The 21,394-nt window shown below is 58.2% G+C and overlaps 2 protein-coding genes across 5 annotated transcripts in view; one reads left to right on the top strand and one right to left on the bottom strand.

Moving 5' to 3' along the window:
* The first annotated feature begins 2,970 nt into the window (after window positions 1-2,970).
* On the top strand, window positions 2,971-10,732 carry mrpl9 (mitochondrial ribosomal protein L9). The gene is made up of 7 exons (XM_060820602.1): window positions 2,971-3,127; window positions 3,679-3,838; window positions 5,993-6,117; window positions 6,312-6,365; window positions 8,403-8,504; window positions 8,998-9,081; window positions 10,351-10,732. The coding sequence occupies exons 1-7, from the start codon at window positions 3,032-3,034 to the stop codon at window positions 10,501-10,503; spliced, it is 774 nt and encodes a 257-aa protein (XP_060676585.1). The 5' UTR covers window positions 2,971-3,031; the 3' UTR covers window positions 10,504-10,732.
* A 1,673-nt stretch (window positions 10,733-12,405) lies between these two features.
* Window positions 12,406-21,394, bottom strand: part of LOC132805561 (otoancorin-like) — a 61,532-nt gene continuing 52,543 nt past the window's right edge. For 3 of the 4 annotated variants that reach the window (XM_060820681.1, XM_060820682.1, XM_060820684.1), the window contains 3 exons: window positions 16,311-16,447; window positions 13,436-13,580; window positions 12,406-12,699 (listed from right to left, as the gene is read on the bottom strand). In XM_060820681.1, the coding sequence (XP_060676664.1) occupies window positions 12,429-12,699; window positions 13,436-13,580; window positions 16,311-16,447 (553 nt within the window). In that variant the 3' untranslated portion in view covers window positions 12,406-12,428. Of the gene's footprint in view, window positions 12,700-13,435; window positions 13,581-14,871; window positions 14,970-16,310; window positions 16,448-21,394 lie in introns of all 4 variants that reach the window. The other variant, XM_060820683.1, reaches the window with a different exon arrangement.

Raw genomic sequence — 21,394 nt, 5'->3', positions numbered from 1 at the left:
GAGTGCTTCCAATTAAACCTGTTGGACTATAACCTGGTGTGCTGTGTGATTTTTAACTTTCCAAAGTTTGTTGGCATTTCACCTCTCTCCGATCGCTTTATTATCTCCACTTGGCTTTCCATCATGATCGTTTTCCTTTGATGCATCAGATTTCTGCTTTGAAATCATTATTAGGACGGAAAGCACATGACTTAAAATAGAGATGACCAGCTGGAAATGCAGTGTTTTGTGTGTTGCACACAGTATGTACAGATACCGTAGACTGCCAATTCATCAGTACGATCCATCGTTTGTAACTCGGTTAATACGTTTCAGTAGGATTGGTTCATAAGGTATTCATAACGTGAAGACTTTACTAGAAATCACAAGCTTCTGAAGTGCAGCCCCTTCGTCAGGTAAGGTGAGCAAGGTTCCGAAAGCTTGTGATTTTACGTAAACCTGTTGGATTATAATCATTACAGGGACACCATTAGAGGAGATCACAGAAGGGATCTAACTATTCAAGGGGACACAAGAACAAATGACTGCTGGGATCTGTACAGGAAATAAGAATTCATTCATTCCCTACAATGTGGAAATAGGTGACTTGGCCCAATAAGTCCACGCTGATCCACCAAAGGGTAACCCACCCAGACCCATTCCCAATCCCCTACCCGATTACTCTACATTCACCCCTGATTAATGCACCAAACCTACACAGCCCTGGACACGATGGGATGATTTCCCATGGCCAACCCACCCTAACCGGCACATCCCTGGGCACTATGGGACAATTTCCCATGGCCAATCCACCCTAACCTGCACATCCCTGGGCACTATGGGACAATTTCCCATGGCCAACCCACCCTAACCTGCACATCCCTGGGCACTATGGGACAATTTCCCATGGCCAATTCACCCTAACCTACACATCCCTGGACACTGTGGGACAATTTCCCATGGCCAATCCACCCTAACCTGCACATCCCTGGACACTATGGGACAATTTCCCATGGCCAATCCAACACAATCTGCACATCTTGGGCAATATGGGACAATTTCCCATGGCCAATCCAGCCTAACCTGTACATCCCTGGGCAGTATGGGACAATTTCCCATGGCCAACCCACCCTAACCTGCACATCCCTGGGCACTATGGGACAATTTCCCATGGCCAACCCACCCTAACCTGCACATCCCTGGGCACTATGGGACAATTTCCCATGGCCAATCCAGCCTAACCTGTACATCCCTGGGCAGTATGGGACAATTTCCCATGGCCAACCCACCCTAACCTGCACATCCCTGGGCACTATGGGACAATTTCCCATGGCCAACCCACCCTAACCTGCACATCCCTGGGCACTATGGGATAATTTCCCATGGCCAACCCCCCCTAACCTGCACATCCCTGGGCACTATGGGACAATTTCCCATGGCCAACCCACCCTAACCTGCACATCCCTGGGCACTATGGGACAATTCCCCACGGCCAATCCACCCTAACCTGCACATCCCTGGGCACTATGGGACAATTACCCATGGCCAATTCACCCTAACCTACACATCCCTGGACACTGTGGGACAATTTCCCATGGCCAATCCACCCTAACCTGCACATCCCTGGACACTATGGGACAATTTAGCATGAACAATGCACCCTAACCTGCACATCCCTGGGCACTATGCAACAATTACCCATGGCCAACCCACCCTAACCTGCACATCCCTGGGCACTATGGGACAATTTCCCCTGGCCAACCCACCCTAACCTGCACATCCCTGGGCACTATGGGACAATTTCCCATGGCCAACCCACCCTAACCTGCACATCCCTGGGCACTATGGGACAATTTCCCATGGCCAACCCACCCTAACCTGCACATCCCTGGGCACTATGGGACAATTTCCCATGGTCAATCCACCCTAACCTGCACATCCCTGGGCACTATGGGACAATTTCCCATGGCCAATCCACCCTAACCTGCACATCCCTGGGCACTATGGGACAATTTCCCATGGTCAATCCACCCTAACCTGCACATCCCTGGGCACTATGGGACAATTCTCCATGGCCAACCCACCCTAACCTGCACATCCCTGGGCACTATGGGACAATTTCCCATGGTCAATCCAGGAAGACAGGAAACACCCATGTGGCCAGTGACAAGCAGTGCCCTTCACATCAAAGGGCAATGCAGCGTGATCAAAATGGAGTTGAATGGGGACATAAAACACTCCACTCCCTGCGGGGCTCATTGTGGGATAATTTAGCACAGACAATCCACCATTGGATTAGTGAAATTGTCCCTTAGTGCCCAGGGATGTCCGGGTTAGGATGGGATGGCTGTGGGAAATGTGGGGTTACAGGGATAGGGTGGGATGTTGTTCTGGAAAGCGATGGGCTGAATGTCCCGCGGCCACCCTGTCGTGATTCCATGATTGAACGAAAACTTGGAAGTGAGGAGTTGGAGAGGGATTTAACGGTGGAGGATTTTTGTACGTGTGGATTGTTCTTGTTGTTGGAATTTATGATGATGTGGATTTCGCAGTTTATTGTGTAAATTCTGTGTGAAATGTGATTGAGGGGGGAGCAGCCTCCCCTCCCCCACCCTCTCCTCCACCCCACCCCACCCCCTCACTCACCCTCCCCTCACCCACCCTCTGCTCCACCCCTCCCCCCACCCCACCCCCTCACTCACCCTCCCTGTCCTCACCTCCTCCCCCTCCCCCTCTCCTCCACCCCACCCCCTCACACCCTCCCTCTCTCCCTCTCTCCCCCTCCCCCTCTCTCTCTCCCTCTCCCCCCTCCCCCTCTCTCTCCCTCTCCCCCCTCCCCCTCTCTCTCGCCCCCTCCCCCTCTCTCTCTCTCTCGTCCCCCTCCCCCTCTCTCTCCCCCTCCCTCTCCTTGAGCAGATGGAGGGAGGTGGCTCCAATCAGGCGGAAGCCGCGGGCAGCCCCCAGGTCCCCAGGCCTCACGCGCAGGCGCGGTGCCGGGGTCCTCTCTCGGTGACGGTCGCGCCGTTGCCCCGGTGCCGGAGACGGTCCCCGGATGTGGCGGCTGGGAAACGGGATCGTGCGGCTCGGGGCCGCGCTCGGGGCCGGGGGCGAGGCGCGGGCCCGCGGGCTGAGGATGAGCGCCGCCCGGGTAAAGGGGGAGGGCCGGAGGGCGATGGGCCGAATGGGCTGCAGCCGCTACTTCCGGGGTCACGGGGTTATCAGGGGTCAGAATATCTTCTGGGGGGGTCAGGGAACTTTCTAGGGGTCAGGGGTCAGTGTGGTGTTCTGGGGTCTCACTGGGGTCAAGGGTCATGGAGCTTTCTGGGGGTCAGGGGTCAGTGTGCTGTCCTGGGGTTTCAATGGGGTCAAGGGTCATGGAGCTTTCTGGGGGTCAGGGGTCAGTGTGCTGTCCTGGGGTCTCACTGGGGTCAGCGAGCTTTCTGGGGGTCAGGGGTCAGTGTGCTGTCCTGGGGTCTCACTGGGGTCAGGGAGCTTTCTAGGGGTCAGAGGTCAGTGAACTGTCTGGGGGTGGGTCAGGGTGGTGTCTCCCTCTGTCTGGGGGGTGTCAGGGTGACCTTGGGACGGGGTAGGGTGGTGTTGGTCGGTGCTGGGGTTGGGTGGGGGATGGGGGGGGTGGGGGGAGTGAGTGCTCAGACCCCAGGCCGTTCTCTGGTAGCACCGTCTGCTTTGTTCCCACAGGGGACGGTCGTGGTAGAGCGATGCTGGCAGGTTCCCTTGCCCAAGAAGGGCCGACCGGCCAGGCTGCACCCCAGGAGACACCGCATCTACCGGCTGGTGGAGGATACCAAACACTGGCCCCAGGAGACGCTGCAGCTCATCCTCACCCAGACGGTGCCCAGTAAGTCTCAAACTGCACCGCCCTTCTGTCCCTCCCCCAACCCCCCCAAACACACACACACACACATACACACACCGAGCTATCCCCCACCCCCCGATGTTAATTGGGGCGATTGAGAGTTATAAGGCAGCCAGGAAGGATCTAAAGAGAGAGCTAAGAGCAGCAAGGAGGGGACATGAAAAGTCCTTGGTTGGGAGGATTAGGGAAAACCCAAAGGCCTTCTATAGGTATGTCAAGAATAAAAGAATGACTAGGGCAAGTATAGGTCCCGTCAAGGATAGTAGTGGGAAGTTGCGTGTGGAGGCTGAAGAGATTGGGGAGACACTGAATGAATACTTTTTGTCAGTATTCACTCAGGAACAGGACATTGTCGCCAATGTGAATATTGAGTCACAATTAATTAGAATGGATGGCTTTGCGATATGTAGGGAAGAGGTGTTGGAAATTCTGGAAAGGGTGAAAATAGATAAGTCCCCTGGGCCTGATGGCATTTATCCTAGGATTCTCTGGGAAGTAAGAGAGGAGATTGCAGAGCCATTGGCCTTGATTTTTATGTCCTCGTTGTCTACAGGAATAGTGCCAGAAGACTGGAGGATAGCAAATGTGGTTCCCTTGTTCAAGAAGGGGAGTAGGGATAACCCGAGTAACTATAGGCCGGTGAGTCTCACCTCTGTTGTGGGCAAAGTCTTAGAGAGAATTGTAAGGGACATCTGGATAGGAATAATGTGATCAAGGATAGTCAGCATGGTTTTGTGAAGGTAAAAAATGAGGTCTGCAGATGCTGGAGATCACAGTTGAAAATGTGTTGCTGGTTAAAGCACAGCAGGTCAGGCAGCATCCAAGGAATAGGAAATTCGACGTTTCGGGCATAAGCCCTTCATTTTGTGAAGGGCAGGTCGTGCCTCACAAACCTTATTGAATTCTTTGAGAAGGTGACTAAGGAGGTGTATGAGGGTAAAGCAGTAGATGTGGTGTATATAGATTTTAGTAAGGCGTTTGATAAGGTTCCCCATGGTAGGTTACTGCAAAATATACGAAGGTATGGCATTGAGGGTGAGTTGGAGGTTTGGATTAGGAATTGGCTGGCTGGAAGGAGACAGAGGGTAGTAGTTGATGGTAAAGGTTCATCTTGGAGTGCAGTTACTAGCGGTGTTCCGCAAGGATCTGTTTTGGGACCATTGCTGTTTGTCATTTTTATAAATGACCTGGAGGAGAGGCTAGAAGGCTGGGTGAGCAAGTTTGCAGATGATACGAAAGTCGGTGGAGTTGTTGACAGTGAGGAAGGATGTGGCAGGTTACAGGGATATAGATAAGCTGCAGAGCTGGGCAGAAAGATGGCAAATGGAGTTCAATGTAGGTAAGTCTGAAGTGATTCACTTTGGTAAGAGTAACAAGAAGGTGGAGTACTGGGCTAATGGTCAGATACTTGGTAGCGTGGATGAGCAGAGGGATCTTGGTGTCCATGTACACAGATCTCTGAAAGTTGCCACCCAGGTAAATAGTGCTGTGAGGAAGGCATATGGTGTACTGGGCTTTATTGGTAGAGGAATTGAGTTCCGGAGTCCTGAGGTCATGTTGCAGTTGTATAAGACTCTGGTGCGGCTGCATCTGGAGTATTGTGTGCAGTTTTGGTCGCCATACTATAGGAAGGACGTGGAGGCATTGGAACGAGTGCAGAGGAGGTTTACCAGGATGTTGCCTGGCATGGTAGGAAAATCTTATGAGGAAAGGCTGAGGCACTTGGGGCTGTTCTCATTGGAGAAAAGAAGGTTTAGGGGTGACTTGATAGAGGTGTATAAGATGATTAGGGTTTAGATAAGGTTGACCATGAGAACCTTCTTCCACGTATGGAGTCAGCTATTACGAGGGGCATAGCTTTAAATTAAGGGGTGGTAGGTATAGGACTGATGTTAGGGGTAGATTCTTTACTCAGCGGGTTGTGAGTTCATGGAATGCCCTGCCAGGAGCAGTGGTGGACTCTCCCTCTTTATGGGCATTTAAACGGGCATTGGATAGGCATATGGAGGATAGTGGGCTAGTGTAGGTTAGGTGGGCTTGGGTCGGCACAACATCGAGGGCCGAAGGGCCTGTACTGCGCTGTATTGTTCTATGTTCGATGTTAACCTGCTCCCTTCCTCACCCCCTCCTCCACAGAGCTGGGGGGACGAGGGGACACGGTCTATGTGAAGAAGTCAGTGGGTCGGAACCAGCTGCTGCCCCGCGGTCTGGCCGTTTACACTTCCCCGGAGAACACCGCTCACTTCCAGGAGGAGAGACGGGTGAGTGAGGCATCCCCTCCCAACCTCTGACCCCCCCACCTCCTGTCCAGGTAACCCCACCCCCACCTCTCCCAGCTCCCCCACCGACTCCTCCCCCTCTGCGCGCCGACAGACGGATTCACGGCGCCGTGTGTGTGTGTGTGAGTGATCAGGTTCCATGTGAATGCAGTGTGTGTTTGTTGTTGTATTGGCAGTTACTTCGTGAGGGAAGACCAGAGCAAAGGCTGCAGACCCGGACGGGAGAGATGGTGAGTACCCCACACCCACACCCGCAACCTGACTCCCCTACACCCCCCACACCCCCCCACACCCCTCACCCCACACCCCTCACCCCACACCCCTCACCCCTCACCCCACACCCCTCACCCCTCACACCACACCACACACCCCCCACACCCCCAACACCCCTCACCCCTCACCCCTCACCCCACACCCCTCACCCCACACCCCTCACCCCTCACACCACACCACACACCCCCCACACCCCTCACCCCACACCCCTCACCCCACACCCCTCACCCCTCACCCCACACCCCTCACCCCACACCCCTCACCCCTCACACCACACCACACACCCCCCACACCCCCAACACCCCTCACCCCTCACCCCGCACCCCACACCCCTCACCCCTCACACCACACCACACACCCCCCACACCCCTCACCCCACACCCCCACACACACACCACACACCCCCTACATCCCCCGCACCCCTACACGACACAACCCCCACACCCCTACACACACCATACTCCCCACACCCCTCACCCCACTGCCCCCGCACCCTTACACACCCTACACCCCACACCCCTACACCCCACACACCCCCAAACCCCTGACACTCCACCCCCCCCGCAACCTCAAAACCCCCCCACACGCCTACACACCCCACACACACCTCCTACAACGCCCACACTCCCTACACCCCCCCTCAACACACTCTTCTCAGCACCCACAACACCCACACCCACTACACCCTCTACACACCCCTACACACACCCTACTCCCCACACCCCTCACCCCACGGCCCCCGCACCCTTACACACCCCACACCCCTCCACACCCCACACCCCTACACCCCACACCCCCCCAAACCCCTGACACTCCACCCCCCGCACCCTCACAAACCCCCCACACGCCTACACCCCTCACACCCCACACACACACCCCCTGCACCTCCTACACCTCCGCTACATCCCCCCACACCTCCTACACGCCCCACACTCCCTACACCCCCCATCACACACACTTCTCAGCACCCACAACACCCACACCCACTACACCCTCTACACCCTCCCACACACCCCTACACCCCCTACACCCGCTCACACACCCCCTACACCTCCCACACCCCTTACACCGCCCCCACAATCTCTCGTCACCCCACATGCACCTACTACACCCCCCCCACACAACCCCTACACCACTCACACACCCCCTCCTACCCCCCACACCCCCTCCTCGCCGCCCTACCCCCCCCCCCCCCCCCCCCCCCCCCCCCCCCCCCCCCAGTGCCCAGGGATGTGCAGGTTAGGGTGGATTGGCCATGGGAAATTATCCCATAATGCCCAGGGATGTGCAGGTTAGGGTGGGTTGGCCATGGGAAATTGTCCCATAGTGCCCAGGGATGTGCAGGTTAGGGTGGATTGGCCATGGGAAATTGCCCCATAGTGCCCAGGGATGTGCAGGTGAGGGTGGATTGGCCATGGGAAATTGTCCCATAGTGCCCAGGGATGTGCAGGTTAGGGTGGATTGGCCATGGGAAATTGTCCCATAGTGCCCAGGGATGTGCAGGTTAGGGTGGATTGGCCATGGGAAATTGTCCCATAGTGCCCAGGGATGTGCAGGTTAGGGTGGGTTGGCCGTGGGGAATTGTCCCATAGTGCCCAGGGATGTGCAGGTTAGGGTGGGTTGGCCATGGGGAATTGTCCCATAGTGCCCAGGGATGTACGGGTTAGGGTGGGTTGGCCATGGGGAATTGTCCCATAGTGCCGAGGGATGTACAGGTTAGGGTGGATTGGCCATGGGGAATTGTCCCATAGTGCCCAGGGATGTGCAGGTTAGGGTGGGTTGGCCATGGGAAATTGTCCCATAGTGCCCAGGGATGTGCAGGTTAGGGTGGGTGGGATGTGGGAAATTGTCCCACCAGGTTCCCTTCTCACCAACAGAGATCTGTGGGCGGGAGCAGTGAGCTCTGTGTTCCTGGGGGCCCCGTTCACTTGTGTGGAAGGCGCTATGTGAATGCGCGGTGTGTATGTGAGCCTCCTGGTGTTTGTGTCTCCCAGACGGTGCAGTTCCTGAAGGACTCCGTGCTGACGGTGAGGATGAAGAACAATGTCAGATGGGAGCTGACGAAGGAGCTGGTCTGTCGGCATTTTCTGAAGGAGGTGTGTGGAGAGAGGCACCGTGGGGGTGGTGGGGGAGGCCGGGGTGGGGGTGGGGACTTCCATTGACAACGCCAGCCCCCTCAGCTGTCACTCTGTGACATCCGGTCCCTATCTGTCATTCTACCGGCAATTATCACCCGTCCCTAACTGCCCCTTGAGAAGGTGCCTTGTGGAGCCACCATGCTGTGGGTTATCCCTCAGGGAGGGAATTTCAGGATCCTGACCCCGAAGGAACGGCCAATATATTCCCAACGGCGAGGTTGGGGGGGTGTGGGAATGGCAGTGGTTGGGGGGGAGGGGAAGGTATTGCCATGTATCTGCTGCCCCTTGTCCTCCCGGATGGAGGTTTTGGTGGGTTGAGATGGTGAGGGTATCCTGTTGATGGCCCACACTGCTGCTCCTGAGCGCCAGGTGTGGGAGGCAGCGGGTGTGGTGCCAGTCTCACGTTGCCCTGGATATGAAGTAGAACTGTTTTCCTTTGCTTCTTTCTCAGCTTCGAGTGTTTGTGCCCCAGGAAGCGCTGAGGATTCCCGATGAACCCATCACCCGCTGGGGAGAGTACTGGTGTGACGTCACAGTGAGTCTTCGCCAGTTTATTCCTGTCCCTTCCCGCCCGTCACATCGGGGGGGAGGGATATTTCAGTACAACCCACCAGGCCACACAATCGTAGAGCTGTCCAAACGCAGGAGCAGACCCTTCGGCCTGACTCATCCATGCTGTCCAAATATCCGAGCCTAATCTAGTCCCACCTGCCAGCCCCCGGCCCATATCCCTCCAAACCCTTCCTATTCATGTCCCCATCCAAATGCCTCTTAAATGTTGTAATTGTACCAGCCTCCACCACATCCTCTGGCAGCTCATTCCATACACGTACCACCCTCTGGGTGAAAAAGTTGCCCCTTAGGTCTCTTTTAAATCTTTCCCCTCTCACTCTAAACCTATGCCCCTCTAGTTCTGCACTCCCCCACCCCAGGGAAAAGACCTTGTCTATTTATCCTATCCATGCCCCTCATAATTTTGCAAACCTCTATAAGGTCACCCCTCAGCCTCCGACGCTCCAGGGAAAACAGCCCCAGCCTATTCAGCCTCTCCCTGTAGCTCAAATCCTCCAACCCTGGCAACATCAAGGTATATTAGATACAGAGTAAACCTTTTATACTGTCCCCCATCAAACCCTCCCAGGACAGGGACAGCACGGGGTTAGATACAGAGTCAAGCTCCCTCTACACTGTCCCCCCATCAAACACTCCCAGGGACAGGGACAGCACGGGGTTAGATACAGAGTAAAGCTCCTTCTACACTGTCCCCCCATCAAACACTCCCAGGACAGGGACAGCACAGGGTTAGATACAGAGTAAAGCTCCCTCTACACTGTCCCCCCCCCATCAAACACTCCCAGGACAGGGACAGCACAGGGTTAGATACAGAGTAAAGGTCCCTCTACACTGTTTCCCCCCATCAAACACTCCCAGGACAGGGACAGCACGGGGTTCGATACAGAGTAAAGCTCCCTCTACACTGTCCCCCATCAAACACTCCCAGGACAGGGACAGCACGGGGTTCGATACAGAGTAAAGCTCCATCTACACTGTTCCCCCATCAAACACTCCCAGAACAGGGACAGCACGGGGTTAGATACAGAGTAATCTGTTACCATGAGAGTAACGCTCCCCCTCTAAGATGTGGGGCTGATGGTGTGTGGTACGGCTGCCTTTGGGTGGGGGGTGAGGCGGACGGATCTCTTGAGGTGTCTCCTCTCTCTCTCCCTCTCTCTCTCTCCCTCTCTCGCTCTCTCCCTCCCTCGCGCTCTCGCTCTCTCACTCTGTGTGTGTGCCCCATCCCCAGGTGAACGGTATCGAGACAGTCCGCCTACCCATGTCGGTGGTTAACTTCGAGAGACCCAAGACCCGCCGACGCAAGGAGTGGCTGCTGCAGCAGCAGAAGGCCCAGGGCGAGGGGGCTGAGGGGGGCCAGGGGGATGAAGCCCCTCCCCTGTAACCTCACCCTGGGGCGAGATTCCGTCACTTCCTGCTGCTCAGTGTCTGTCGGTCCGCCTGGCATCACTGCCAGGACTCGGGAGGGTGTGTGTGCGCGTGCGCGCGTGTGTGTGTGAGTCTGTTGCTCTAATCCCCCTCCCACACACACACACCGGCCTCCTACTGTGCATGTTCCAGCTGTGGTACCGGGATGGTGCCCACTCCCCCAGAATAAAGGCCTTGGACTGAGAGGTATGTGACAATCGAACTCTGTGTGCGTTCACACCATCCAATTACACAGCAGCATGAGCCCAGCCCACCCAGCATGGGGACAGGCAGTGTGGGGGGGGTGGGAGGGAGGGTCAATCAATCACATGTACAGATACACTCGCTCACTCACACTCACACACTCGCTCTTACCCACACGCTCTCACACACAGACACACAAGCTCTTTCACACACACACACACACACATACACGCGCAGACTCGAACTCTCACAGACACGCACACAGTCACTCCCTCTCACACACTTTCACTCACACACACGCTCTCTCTCACAAACACGCTCTCTCACTCACACATACACTCGCTCACACCCATTCTTTCTCACACACTATCACACACACACTCAGACACGCGCGCACACTCTCACACTCACACGCACTCACACACATTCACACACACTCACAGTCACACGCAGACACACACACACTCAGACACACACGTTCTCTCTCACACACTCACAGACACACACACACATTCTCTCTCTATCTCTCACTCTCACAGACGCACACACTCACTCTCGCGCACACACATACTCGCTCACACACACTCAGACACACACTCACAGACACACACTCTCACAAACACACACTCTCTCACACAGACACAGACACACACACACACACACTCTCTCTCTCACAGGCACACACACATGCAGACGCAGTCACAGACACACACACACTTTCTCTCTCTCTCTCACAAACACACACTCTCTCTCACACAGACACAGACACACACTCTCTCTCTCTCACAAACACACACTCTCTCTCACACAGACACAGACACACACTCTCTCTCTCTCTCTCTCACAGGCACACACACGCAGACACACACACACAGACAATTTGCTCTGTCCTTCATCACTTTCTATGTGAGGGAGTGCAGGCCAGGTCTGTGAAACCCATCATCATTATTGTAAATACAGGCTTGTATTGGTAATTGACAAGGTACAGTGATATACCAGCCAGTGACCCTCTCCAACAAGAGAGAATCTAACCATCGCCCCCTTGATGTTCAATGGCGTTACCGTCACTGAATCCCCCCACTGTCATCATCCTGGGGGTTACCCTCTCCAACAAGAGAGAATCTAACCATCGCTCCCTTGATGTTCAATGGCGTTACCGTCACTGAATCCCCCCACTGTCATCATCCTGGGGGTTACCCTCTCCAACAAGAGAGAATCTAACCATCGCTCCCTTGATGTTCAATAGCGTTCCCATCACTGAATCCCCTTCCCCACTGTCAACATCCTGGGGGAGGGGGGATTCACCATTGACCAGAAACTGAACTGGAGCCAGCCCCATATACACAGTGTTGTGAGGAGCAGGTCAGGGGCTGGGAATCCTGCAGAGACTGCCCCCGACCCCCAAAGCCTCTCCATCATCAACAAGGCACAGGTCAGCAGGGTGAGGGAACACTCCCCATTTGCCCTGGATGGGGGCAGCTGCAACAACATAGACACCGCCCAGATCGCAATAGGTATCACATCGAATCCACTCACTGAGGTATTACCCATCGGGCACTCAGCTGGTCGTGTTTCTGTGCTGAACAGAAAGACATGATGACATGAGACTCACACAGAAAGGAAACAGTTTAATGAAAAAAAAACTGGGACAACATGTTCATCCAACCGTGCCCAGTGACAGGATCGATTCACAGCGAATCATTTGCTGAAAATATTCATTTTTAACTCGGATTTGAGAGGAAATCGATTTTCGAAGCGAGCACTTTCTTTCCAAGCAGGAGAAGGGTGAGGGAAGACGTTGTGCGGGCGCAGTCGGGTACAAGGAGCTGCAGCGGGAGGATGGGACGGGCGGTTTGAGATTCTGCCTCCCTCTGCATCACATCTCACCCAAACAGCAGCACAACCGAGAGCAGGGTAGCAACCATGTGCACCAGCCCAGAGACGCCCAGGCTGGGGCTGCGGGACATGCCTAGGGGAGCAAGAGATGCAAGTTAGTCATTTGGTGGAGGATTCCACAGCTAGTGGAGCACAGCACCCGGCCCTTCGGCCCCACTGCTCTCCTGCTGTCTCACACACACACACACACCCTCAATGCTCCCTCTCCCTCCCTCAGGTGGTTATCAAGAATCTCTGCTAGTCACCTCCCCCCACTCCCCGTGGGAGCGAGTCCCCCATTCTCTCCCCATTCCCAAACCCACCACCACTTCCATCTGGAAGGACAAGGGACAGCAGATACACGGGAACACCACACCACTCCCCACATCCTCACCCCCCCCACACCCCCTACTCTCCCCCACACACCCCCCACGCCCCCTCACTGCCCCCCGCCCCCTACACCCACCACACTCCCTACACCAGCCCACACCCCCTCCTCACCCCCACATCCTCCTGCCCCATACCCCCTCCCCACACTGCCCCTCACCGGAGTTGGGAATATATTGGCCATTCCTTTAGGGTCAGGGTGCTGGTACTCCCTCCCTGAGGGACCACCCACACCAGGGGGTCTGCAGTAGATCCAGAAGGTAGCTCACACCCCCCCCCCCCCGCACCTTCTCAAGGGGGCAACTAATTGCTGGGCCCATCCAGAGACCCCCCCAGGAGAGTTGGAGCCAGAGGGTGGCCGAGGTGGGAGATGCAGCTGGTGAAGGGTGGGGGGGTGGGGTTTGCTCAGAGTCTGCGCCCCCCCCCCGGGCCCAGGTACCTACCGTAGGGCAGCGCTTTCTGAGTGGAGACTCCGAGTGCTTCGTGCACAGCGTCCTTCTGCTCCGGGGTCAGCAGGTCCATCTGCTCCGGGGTCACAGCGCCAGCGTTCTCCGGGCCCAGCGCCTTCAGCTGCTCCACAGACAGCACCTACAGGGCAACCCACCCCGGACAGTCAGCAACCTCCCGCTGCATTCGGCTAGCCCCTCGCACCTCCCCCGTCCCCTCACCCCCCCCCCCCCCCCCGTCCCCATCCCCGCCCCCTCCCCCCGGGGGCACAGACTGACTCCTCCCTCCCCCCAGGGGTCACTGACTGACTCCCCCCTCCCCCCAGGGGGCACTGACTGACCCCCACCCCTAGGGGTCACTGCCTGACTCTCCCCTCCCCCCAGGGGTCACTGCCTGACTCCCCCTTCCCCCCAGGGGTCAATGACTGACTCCCCCCTCCCCCCCAGGGGTCACTGACTGACTCCTCCCTCCCCCCAGGGGTCACTGACTGACTCCTCCCTCCCCCCCAGGGGTCACTGACTGACCCCCCAGGGGTCACTGACTGGTTGCCCCCTCCCTGTGGGCGTGCAGCTACCTTGCCCGCCAGATCCTGGCGCGGAGCTGTGGGGGGGGGAACGAGCGGGAGGGAGTTACCATCATTTCCCAAAATGATACCCTCGTCGGGGGGGGGGTCACTGACTCCCACGAGGAGTTACCGCGGAGCAGCTGGGGACAGTACTTAGTGCAGGCACTGGGCTTAGGGTACACTTAACAGAATGGGGGGGGGGGGGGGGGAACAGAGAGAGAGAGACAGAGAGAGAGGGGGCAGGAACCCACACCACAACCACCCCCGGGAGCCCAGAGATACTCAACAGGTTACAGAGCTCAGGGGAGGGGACAGGGATAGGGAGGGGGTGTAGGGGGCTGGAGGGGGTGACAGATAGGGAGGGAGTGTAGGGGGCTGGAGGGGGTTGACAGAGATAGGGAGGGGGTGTAGGGTCTGGAGGGGGTGACAGAGATAGGGAGGGGGTGTAGGGGGCTGGAGGGGGTGACAGAGAGGGAGGGGGTGTAGGGGGCTGGAGGGGGTTGACAGAGATAGGGAGGGGGTGTAGGGTCTGGAGGGGGTGACAGAGATAGGGAGGGGGTGTAGGGGCTGGAGGGTGTGACAGGGATACGGAGGGGATGTTCCCAGCTGGCGGGGGACAGTTGGGGTTGAGTGCCAGGAATTGGGAACGCAGGCTCGTTTTGAATCCTGGGGAACCCCTGGGGGAGTGTGTCCTGACTCTCCAGTCTTCGTCTCCTCGTGGTTCCCCCCATCCCCCCCCCCACCTCCCCAGTGCTCCTTCGTCACCCTCCAGGAGATGCAGGTATTCCTGGTGCGTGTGTCCCCATCTCCCTCCTCCCTGTCCCGTGTCCTCACACACCAGCGTACTGCCATGGCACTGTACCACACCTTAAACCTGTCGGCGGGAATGAGTCTGATGGCACAGGGGCTGAGATAGGGCATCTTCGATGGTTGTAAACTCTGCAGATCCTCAATGCGGGCCCCAGCTGTAAATGACACAGAGGGAGAGAGAGGGAGGTGAGGAGAGAGGTGGGGTTGGTTATAGAACTACCCGCCTAGGGCAGGAGGGTGAGACACTGCATTCCCACAGAGGAATCTGAAGATACTGCGGGGCGGTGTGCCAGAAGTGAACCACCTCCCTTTCCCCCCTGACCCTCGTTCCTGCTCTGGGCACCGGGGTTGAGGCGGCACGGTGGCTCAGTGGTTAGCGCTACTGCCTCACGGCGCCAGGGACCCAGGTTCAATTCCTGCCTCAGGTGACTGTCTGTGTAGAGTTGGCACATTCTCCCCGTGTCTGCGTGGGTTTCCTCCGGGTGCTCCGGTTTCCTCCCACTATCGAAAGATGTGCAGGTTAGGGTGGGTTGGCCGTGGGAAATTGTCCCATAGTGCCCAGGGATGTGCAGGTTAGGGTGGGTTGGCCGTGGGAAATTGTCCCATAGTGCCCAGGGATGTGCAGGTTAGGGTGGGTTGGCCATGGGAAATTGTCCCATAGTGTCCAGGGATGTGCAGGTTAGGGTGGATTGGCCATGGGAAATTGTCCCATGGTGCCCAGGGATGTACAGGTTAGGGTGGGTTGGTCAGGGGTAAGTGTAGCGTGATCGGGAAGGGGAATGGGTTTGGATGGGAAGCTCTTCGAAGGGTGTTGGTGTGGACCTGTTGAGGCGAAAGGCCAGTTTCCGCACTGTCGGGACGCTGTGATGACTCTTCTCCCTGCCCCTCTGAGTGAGACCCTCAGGGTCACAGCCCCACCACTGGAGCCAATCTGTGAGCCTGGTCAGAGTGGCGTGTCCCTCCTGTGGGCTCCTAGGGGGCAGGAGGAGTGTTTGACCTTCCACAGGAAGACAGGCCTAGCCGGTGGGTTTGCAGTCCGGGTAAATGCCCTTCGGTCCAATCTTGGCCGTGCTGTCCCTTTTTCACAACCAATCCGGCCCCGTTCGCCTGAGTACTGCCTGTATCCCTGCACCGTCCTGACTCGGGGGAAAATAACAGCCGTCCCATCGGGGTCAAAATCCTGGAATTCCCTCCCTGAGGGGCATTGTGGGTCCGCCTGCAAAGTGGCAGCTCCCCACCACCCCTCCCCACCGTGTCAAGGGGCAACTTGGAGCACGCAACAAACAGCGGGCCAGGAAACCATCGCAGCCCACCAGATTGGCGCGAGGAGCTCGAGATCTGAGAGGGTCTGGTCCGAACGGTGGGCACCCCGGTGGCACAGAGACTTGGCTCAGGGGGGTGAGGAGGCTGCCCAGGGGGCGGAGAAAGGTGGGTGGGTGCATTTTGGCTCTCACCCACTCTGTGCCAGTGGGGTTGCCCTCAGTCCTAGCCCTTACCCACGATGGTGCCCAGTTCAGTAAGCTGGGAATCGTTCCAGGTACTCATTCCTCCAAAGACTGTGCTACACTTCTCCTTCAGCAGGTCCAGGGTCTTGGAGGGACAGGTCAGCTTCCCCAGACCGGCAGCGGCCAACCTGAGAGACAGAGACAGAGAGAGAGAGAGCGACACCCAGTTCAGTCCTGCTCACTGAGAAACTCCCACAACACTCTTCAACTGGAGGGAAGGCTCTCTCTATAGTGCGCCGCACCCATCACACACTCCCAGGACAGGGACAGCACAGGGTTAGATACAGAGTAAAGCTCCCTCTACACTGTCCCCCCATCCCAGGACAGGGACAGCACAGGGTTAGATACAGAGTAAAGCTCCCTCTACACTGTCCCCCCATCCCAGGACAGGGACAGCACAGGGTTAGATACAGAGTAAAGCTCCCTCTACACTGTCCCCCCATCCCAGGACAGGGACAGCACAGGGTTAGATACAGAGTAAAGCTCCCTCTACACTGTCCCCCCATCCCAGGACAGGGACAGCACAGGGTTAGATACAGAGTAAAGCTCCCTCTACACTGTCCCCCATCAAACACTCCCAGGACAGGGACAGCACGGGGTTAGATACAGAGTAAAGCTCCCTCTACACTGTCCCCCATCAAACACTCCCAGGGACAGGAACAGCACGGGGTTAGATACAGAGTAAAGCTCCCTCTACACTGTCCCCCATCAAACACTCCGAGGGACAGGGACAGCACGGGGTTAGATACAGAGTAAAGCTCTCTCTACACTGTCCCCCATCAAACACTCCGAGGGACAGGGACAGCACGGGGTTAGATACAGAGTAAAGCTCCCTCTACACTGTCCCCCTGTCAGTCTGTCCTGCGGTTAGATCCTGACCTGGGGAATTCCAAAACCAGGGTAAGGGCCGGTCAAGGTCACGGCAGAGAAAGGGATCCGGAGGGAAGAGGGGGAGGTTTCCCGGGGGTTTGAGTGAGCTCTGAACCGGAGCAGGTCGGCTGTGGGACAGGGAGCGCCAAGACAAAGAAGATGGGAGAGTCCGGAGAAACAGGCACTGGGAAGGTGGGAGAGTCCGGGGAACAGGCACTGGGAAGGCGGGAGAGTCCGGGGAACAGGCACTGGGAAGGCGGGAGAGTCCGGAAACAGGCACTGGGAAGGCGGGAGAGTCCGGGGAACAGGCACTGGGAAGAAGGGAGAGTCCGGGGAACAGGCACTGGGAAGGTGGGAGAGTCCGGGGAACAGGCACTGGGAAGGTGGGAGAGTCCGGGGAACAGGCACTGGGAAGATGGGAGAGTCCGGGGAACAGGCACTGGGAAGGCGGGAGAGTCCGGGAAACAGGCACTGGGAAGATGGGAGAGTCCGGGGAACAGGCACTGGGAAGGCGGGAGAGTCCGGAAACAGGCACTGGGAAGGCGGGAGAGTCCGGGGAACAGGCACTGGGAAGATGGGAGAGTCCGGAAACAGGCACTGGGAAGATGGGAGAGTCCGGGAAACAGGCACTGGGAAGGCGGGAGAGTCCGGGGAACAGGCACTGGGAAGATGGGAGAATCCAGGGAACAGGAACTGGGAAGGCGGGAGAGTCCGGGGAACAGGAACTGGGAAGGCGGGAGAGTCCGGGGAACAGGCACTGGGAAGGCGGGAGAGTCCGGGGAACAGGAACTGGGAAGGCGGGAGAGTCCGGGGAACAGGCACTGGGAAGGCGGGAGAGTCCGGGAAACAGGCACTGGGAAGGCGGGAGAGTCCGGGGAACAGGCACTGGGAAGGCGGGAGAGTCCGGGGAACAGGCACTGGGAAGGCGGGAGAGTCCGGGGAACAGGAACTGGGAAGGCGGGAGAGTCCGGGGAACAGGCACTGGGAAGGCGGGAGAGTCCGGGGAACAGGAACTGGGAAGGCGGGAGAGTCCGGGGAACAGGCACTGGGAAGGCGGGAGAGTCCGGGGAACAGGCACTGGGAAGGTGGGAGAGTCCGGGGAACAGGCACTGGGAAGATGGGAGAGTCCGGGGAACAGGCACTGGGAAGGCGGGAGAGTCCGGGAAACAGGCACTGGGAAGATGGGAGAGTCCGGGGAACAGGCACTGGGAAGGCGGGAGAGTCCGGAAACAGGCACTGGGAAGGCGGGAGAGTCCGGGGAACAGGCACTGGGAAGATGGGAGAGTCCGGAAACAGGCACTGGGAAGATGGGAGAGTCCGGGAAACAGGCACTGGGAAGGCGGGAGAGTCCGGGGAACAGGCACTGGGAAGATGGGAGAATCCAGGGAACAGGAACTGGGAAGGCGGGAGAGTCCGGGGAACAGGCACTGGGAAGGCGGGAGAGTCCGGGGAACAGGCACTGGGAAGGCGGGAGAGTCCGGGGAACAGGAACTGGGAAGGCGGGAGAGTCCGGGGAACAGGCACTGGGAAGGCGGGAGAGTCCGGGAAACAGGCACTGGGAAGGCGGGAGAGTCCGGGGAACAGGCACTGGGAAGGCGGGAGAGTCCGGGGAACAGGCACTGGGAAGGCGGGAGAGTCCGGGGAACAGGCACTGGGAAGGCGGGAGAGTCCGGGGAACAGGAACTGGGAAGGCGGGAGAGTCCGGGGAACAGGCACTGGGAAGGCGGGAGAGTCCGGAAACAGACACTGGGAAGGCGGGAGAGTCCGGGGAACAGGCACTGGGAAGGCGGGAGAGTCCGGAAACAGGCACTGGGAAGGCGGGAGAGTCCGGGAAACAGACACTGGGAAGGCGGGAGAGTCCGGAAACAGGCACTGGGAAGGCGGGAGAGTCCGGGAAACAGACACTGGGAAGGCGGGAGAGTCCGGAAACAGACACTGGGAAGGCGGGAGAGTCCAGGGAACAGGCACTGGGAAGGTGAGAGAGTCCGGAAACAGGCACTGGGAAGGCGGGAGAGTCCGGAAACAGACACTGGAAAGGCGGGAGAGTCCGGAAACAGACCCTGGAAAGGCGGGAGAGTCCGGGGAACAGGAACTGGGAAGATGGGAGAGTCCGGAAACAGACACTTGGAAGGCGGGAGAGTCCGGGAAACAGGCACTGGGAAGGCGGGAGAGTCCGGAAACAGACACTGGGAAGGCGGGAGAGTCCGGGGAACAGGCACTGGGAAGGTGAGAGAGTCCGGAAACAGGCACTGGGAAGGCGGGAGAGTCCGGAAACAGACACTGGAAAGGCGGGAGAGTCCGGAAACAGACACTGGGAAGGCGGGAGAGTCCGGGAAACAGACACTGGGAAGGCGGGAGAGTCTGGAAACAGACACTGGGAAGGCGGGAGAGTCCGGGGAACAGGCACTGGGAAGGCGGGAGAGTCCGGGGAACAGGCACTGGGAAGATGGGAGAGTCCGGGAAACAGGCACTGGGAAGATGGGAGAGTCCGGGGAACAGGCACTGGGAAGGCGGAAGAGTCCGGGAAACAGGCACTGGGAAGATGGGAGAGTCCGGGGAACAGGCACTGGGAAGGCGGGAGAGTCCGGAAACAGGCACTGGGAAGGCGGGAGAGTCCGGGGAACAGGCACTGGGAAGGCGGGAGAGTCCGGGGAACAGGCACTGGGAAGATGGGAGAGTCCGGGAAACAGGCACTGGGAAGGCGGGAGAGTCCGGAAACAGGCACTGGGAAGGCGGGAGAGTCCGGGGAACAGGCACTGGGAAGATGGGAGAGTCCGGAAACAGGCACTGGGAAGGCGGGAGAGTCCGGGGAACAGGCACTGGGAAGATGGGAGAATCCGGGGAACAGGAACTGGGAAGGCGGGAGAGTCCGGGGAACAGGCACTGGGAAGGCGGGAGAGTCCGGGGAACAGGCACTGGGAAGAAGGGAGAGTCCGGGGAACAGGCACTGGGAAGAAGGGAGAGTCCGGGGAACAGGCACTGGGAAGGCGGGAGAGTCCGGGGCACAGGCACTGGGAAGGTGGGAGAGTCCGGGAAACAGGCACTGGGAAGGCGGGAGAGTCCGGGGAACAGGCACTGGGAAGATGGGAGAGTCCGGGGAACAGGCACTGGGAAGGCGGGAGAGTCCGGAAACAGGCACTGGGAAGGCGGGAGAGTCCGGGGAACAGGAACTGGGAAGGCGGGAGAGTCCGGGGAACAGGCACTGGGAAGGCGGGAGAGTCCGGAAACAGGCACTGGGAAGGTGGGAGAGTCCGGGAAACAGGCACTGGGAAGGCGGGAGAGTCCGGGGAACAGGCACTGGGAAGATGGGAGAGTCCGGGGAACAGGCACTGGGAAGGCGGGAGAGTCCGGAAACAGGCACTGGGAAGGCGGGAGAGTCCGGGGAACAGGCACTGGGAAGATGGGAGAGTCCGGAAACAGGCACTGGGAAGATGGGAGAGTCCGGGAAACAGGCACTGGGAAGGCGGGAGAGTCCGGGGAACAGGCACTGGGAAGATGGGAGAATCCGGGGAACAGGAACTGGGAAGGCGGGAGAGTCCGGGGAACAGGCACTGGGAAGGCGGGAGAGTCCGGAAACAGGCACTGGGAAGGCGGGAGAGTCCGGGGAACAGGCACTGGGAAGATGGGAGAGTCCGGAAACAGGCACTGGGAAGATGGGAGAGTCCGGGAAACAGGCACTGGGAAGGCGGGAGAGTCCGGGGAACAGGCACTGGGAAGATGGGAGAATCCGGGGAACAGGAACTGGGAAGGCGGGAGAGTCCGGGGAACAGGAACTGGGAAGGCGGGAGAGTCCGGAAACAGACACTGGGAAGGTGGGAGAGTCCGGGGAACAGGAACTGGGAAGATGGGAGAGTCCGGAAACAGACACTTGGAAGGCGGAAGAGTCCGGGAAACAGGCACTGGGAAGGCGGGAGAGTCCGGAAACAGACACTGGAAAGGCGGGAGAGTCCGGGAAACAGACACTGGGAAGGCGGGAGAGTCCGGAAACAGACACTGGGAAGGCGGGAGAGTCCGGGAAACAGACACTGGGAAGGCGGGAGAGTCTGGAAACAGACACTGGGAAGGCGGGAGAGTCCGGGGAACAGGCACTGGGAAGGCGGGAGAGTCCGGGGAACAGGCACTGGGAAGGTGGGAGAGTCCGGGGAACAGACACTGGGAAGGCGGGAGAGTCCGGAAACAGGCACTGGGAAGGTGGGAGAGTCCGG

The sequence above is a fragment of the Hemiscyllium ocellatum genome, chromosome 50 (genome assembly GCF_020745735.1).
Source record: "Hemiscyllium ocellatum isolate sHemOce1 chromosome 50, sHemOce1.pat.X.cur, whole genome shotgun sequence".
NCBI lineage: Eukaryota > Metazoa > Chordata > Chondrichthyes > Orectolobiformes > Hemiscylliidae > Hemiscyllium > Hemiscyllium ocellatum.
This window is presented reverse-complemented; position numbering and strand designations above follow the sequence as displayed.

Coding starts and splice junctions, on each gene's coding strand:
- mrpl9 (XM_060820602.1), top strand. CDS start 3,032: ATGTGGCGGCTGGGAAACGGGATCGTGCGGCTCGGGGCCGCGCTCGGG. Junction 6,366..8,402: donor AGACCCGGACGGGAGAGATG/GTGAGTACCCCA, acceptor TGTGTCTCCCAG/ACGGTGCAGTTCCTGAAGGA. Junction 9,082..10,350: donor AGTACTGGTGTGACGTCACA/GTGAGTCTTCGC, acceptor CCCCATCCCCAG/GTGAACGGTATCGAGACAGT.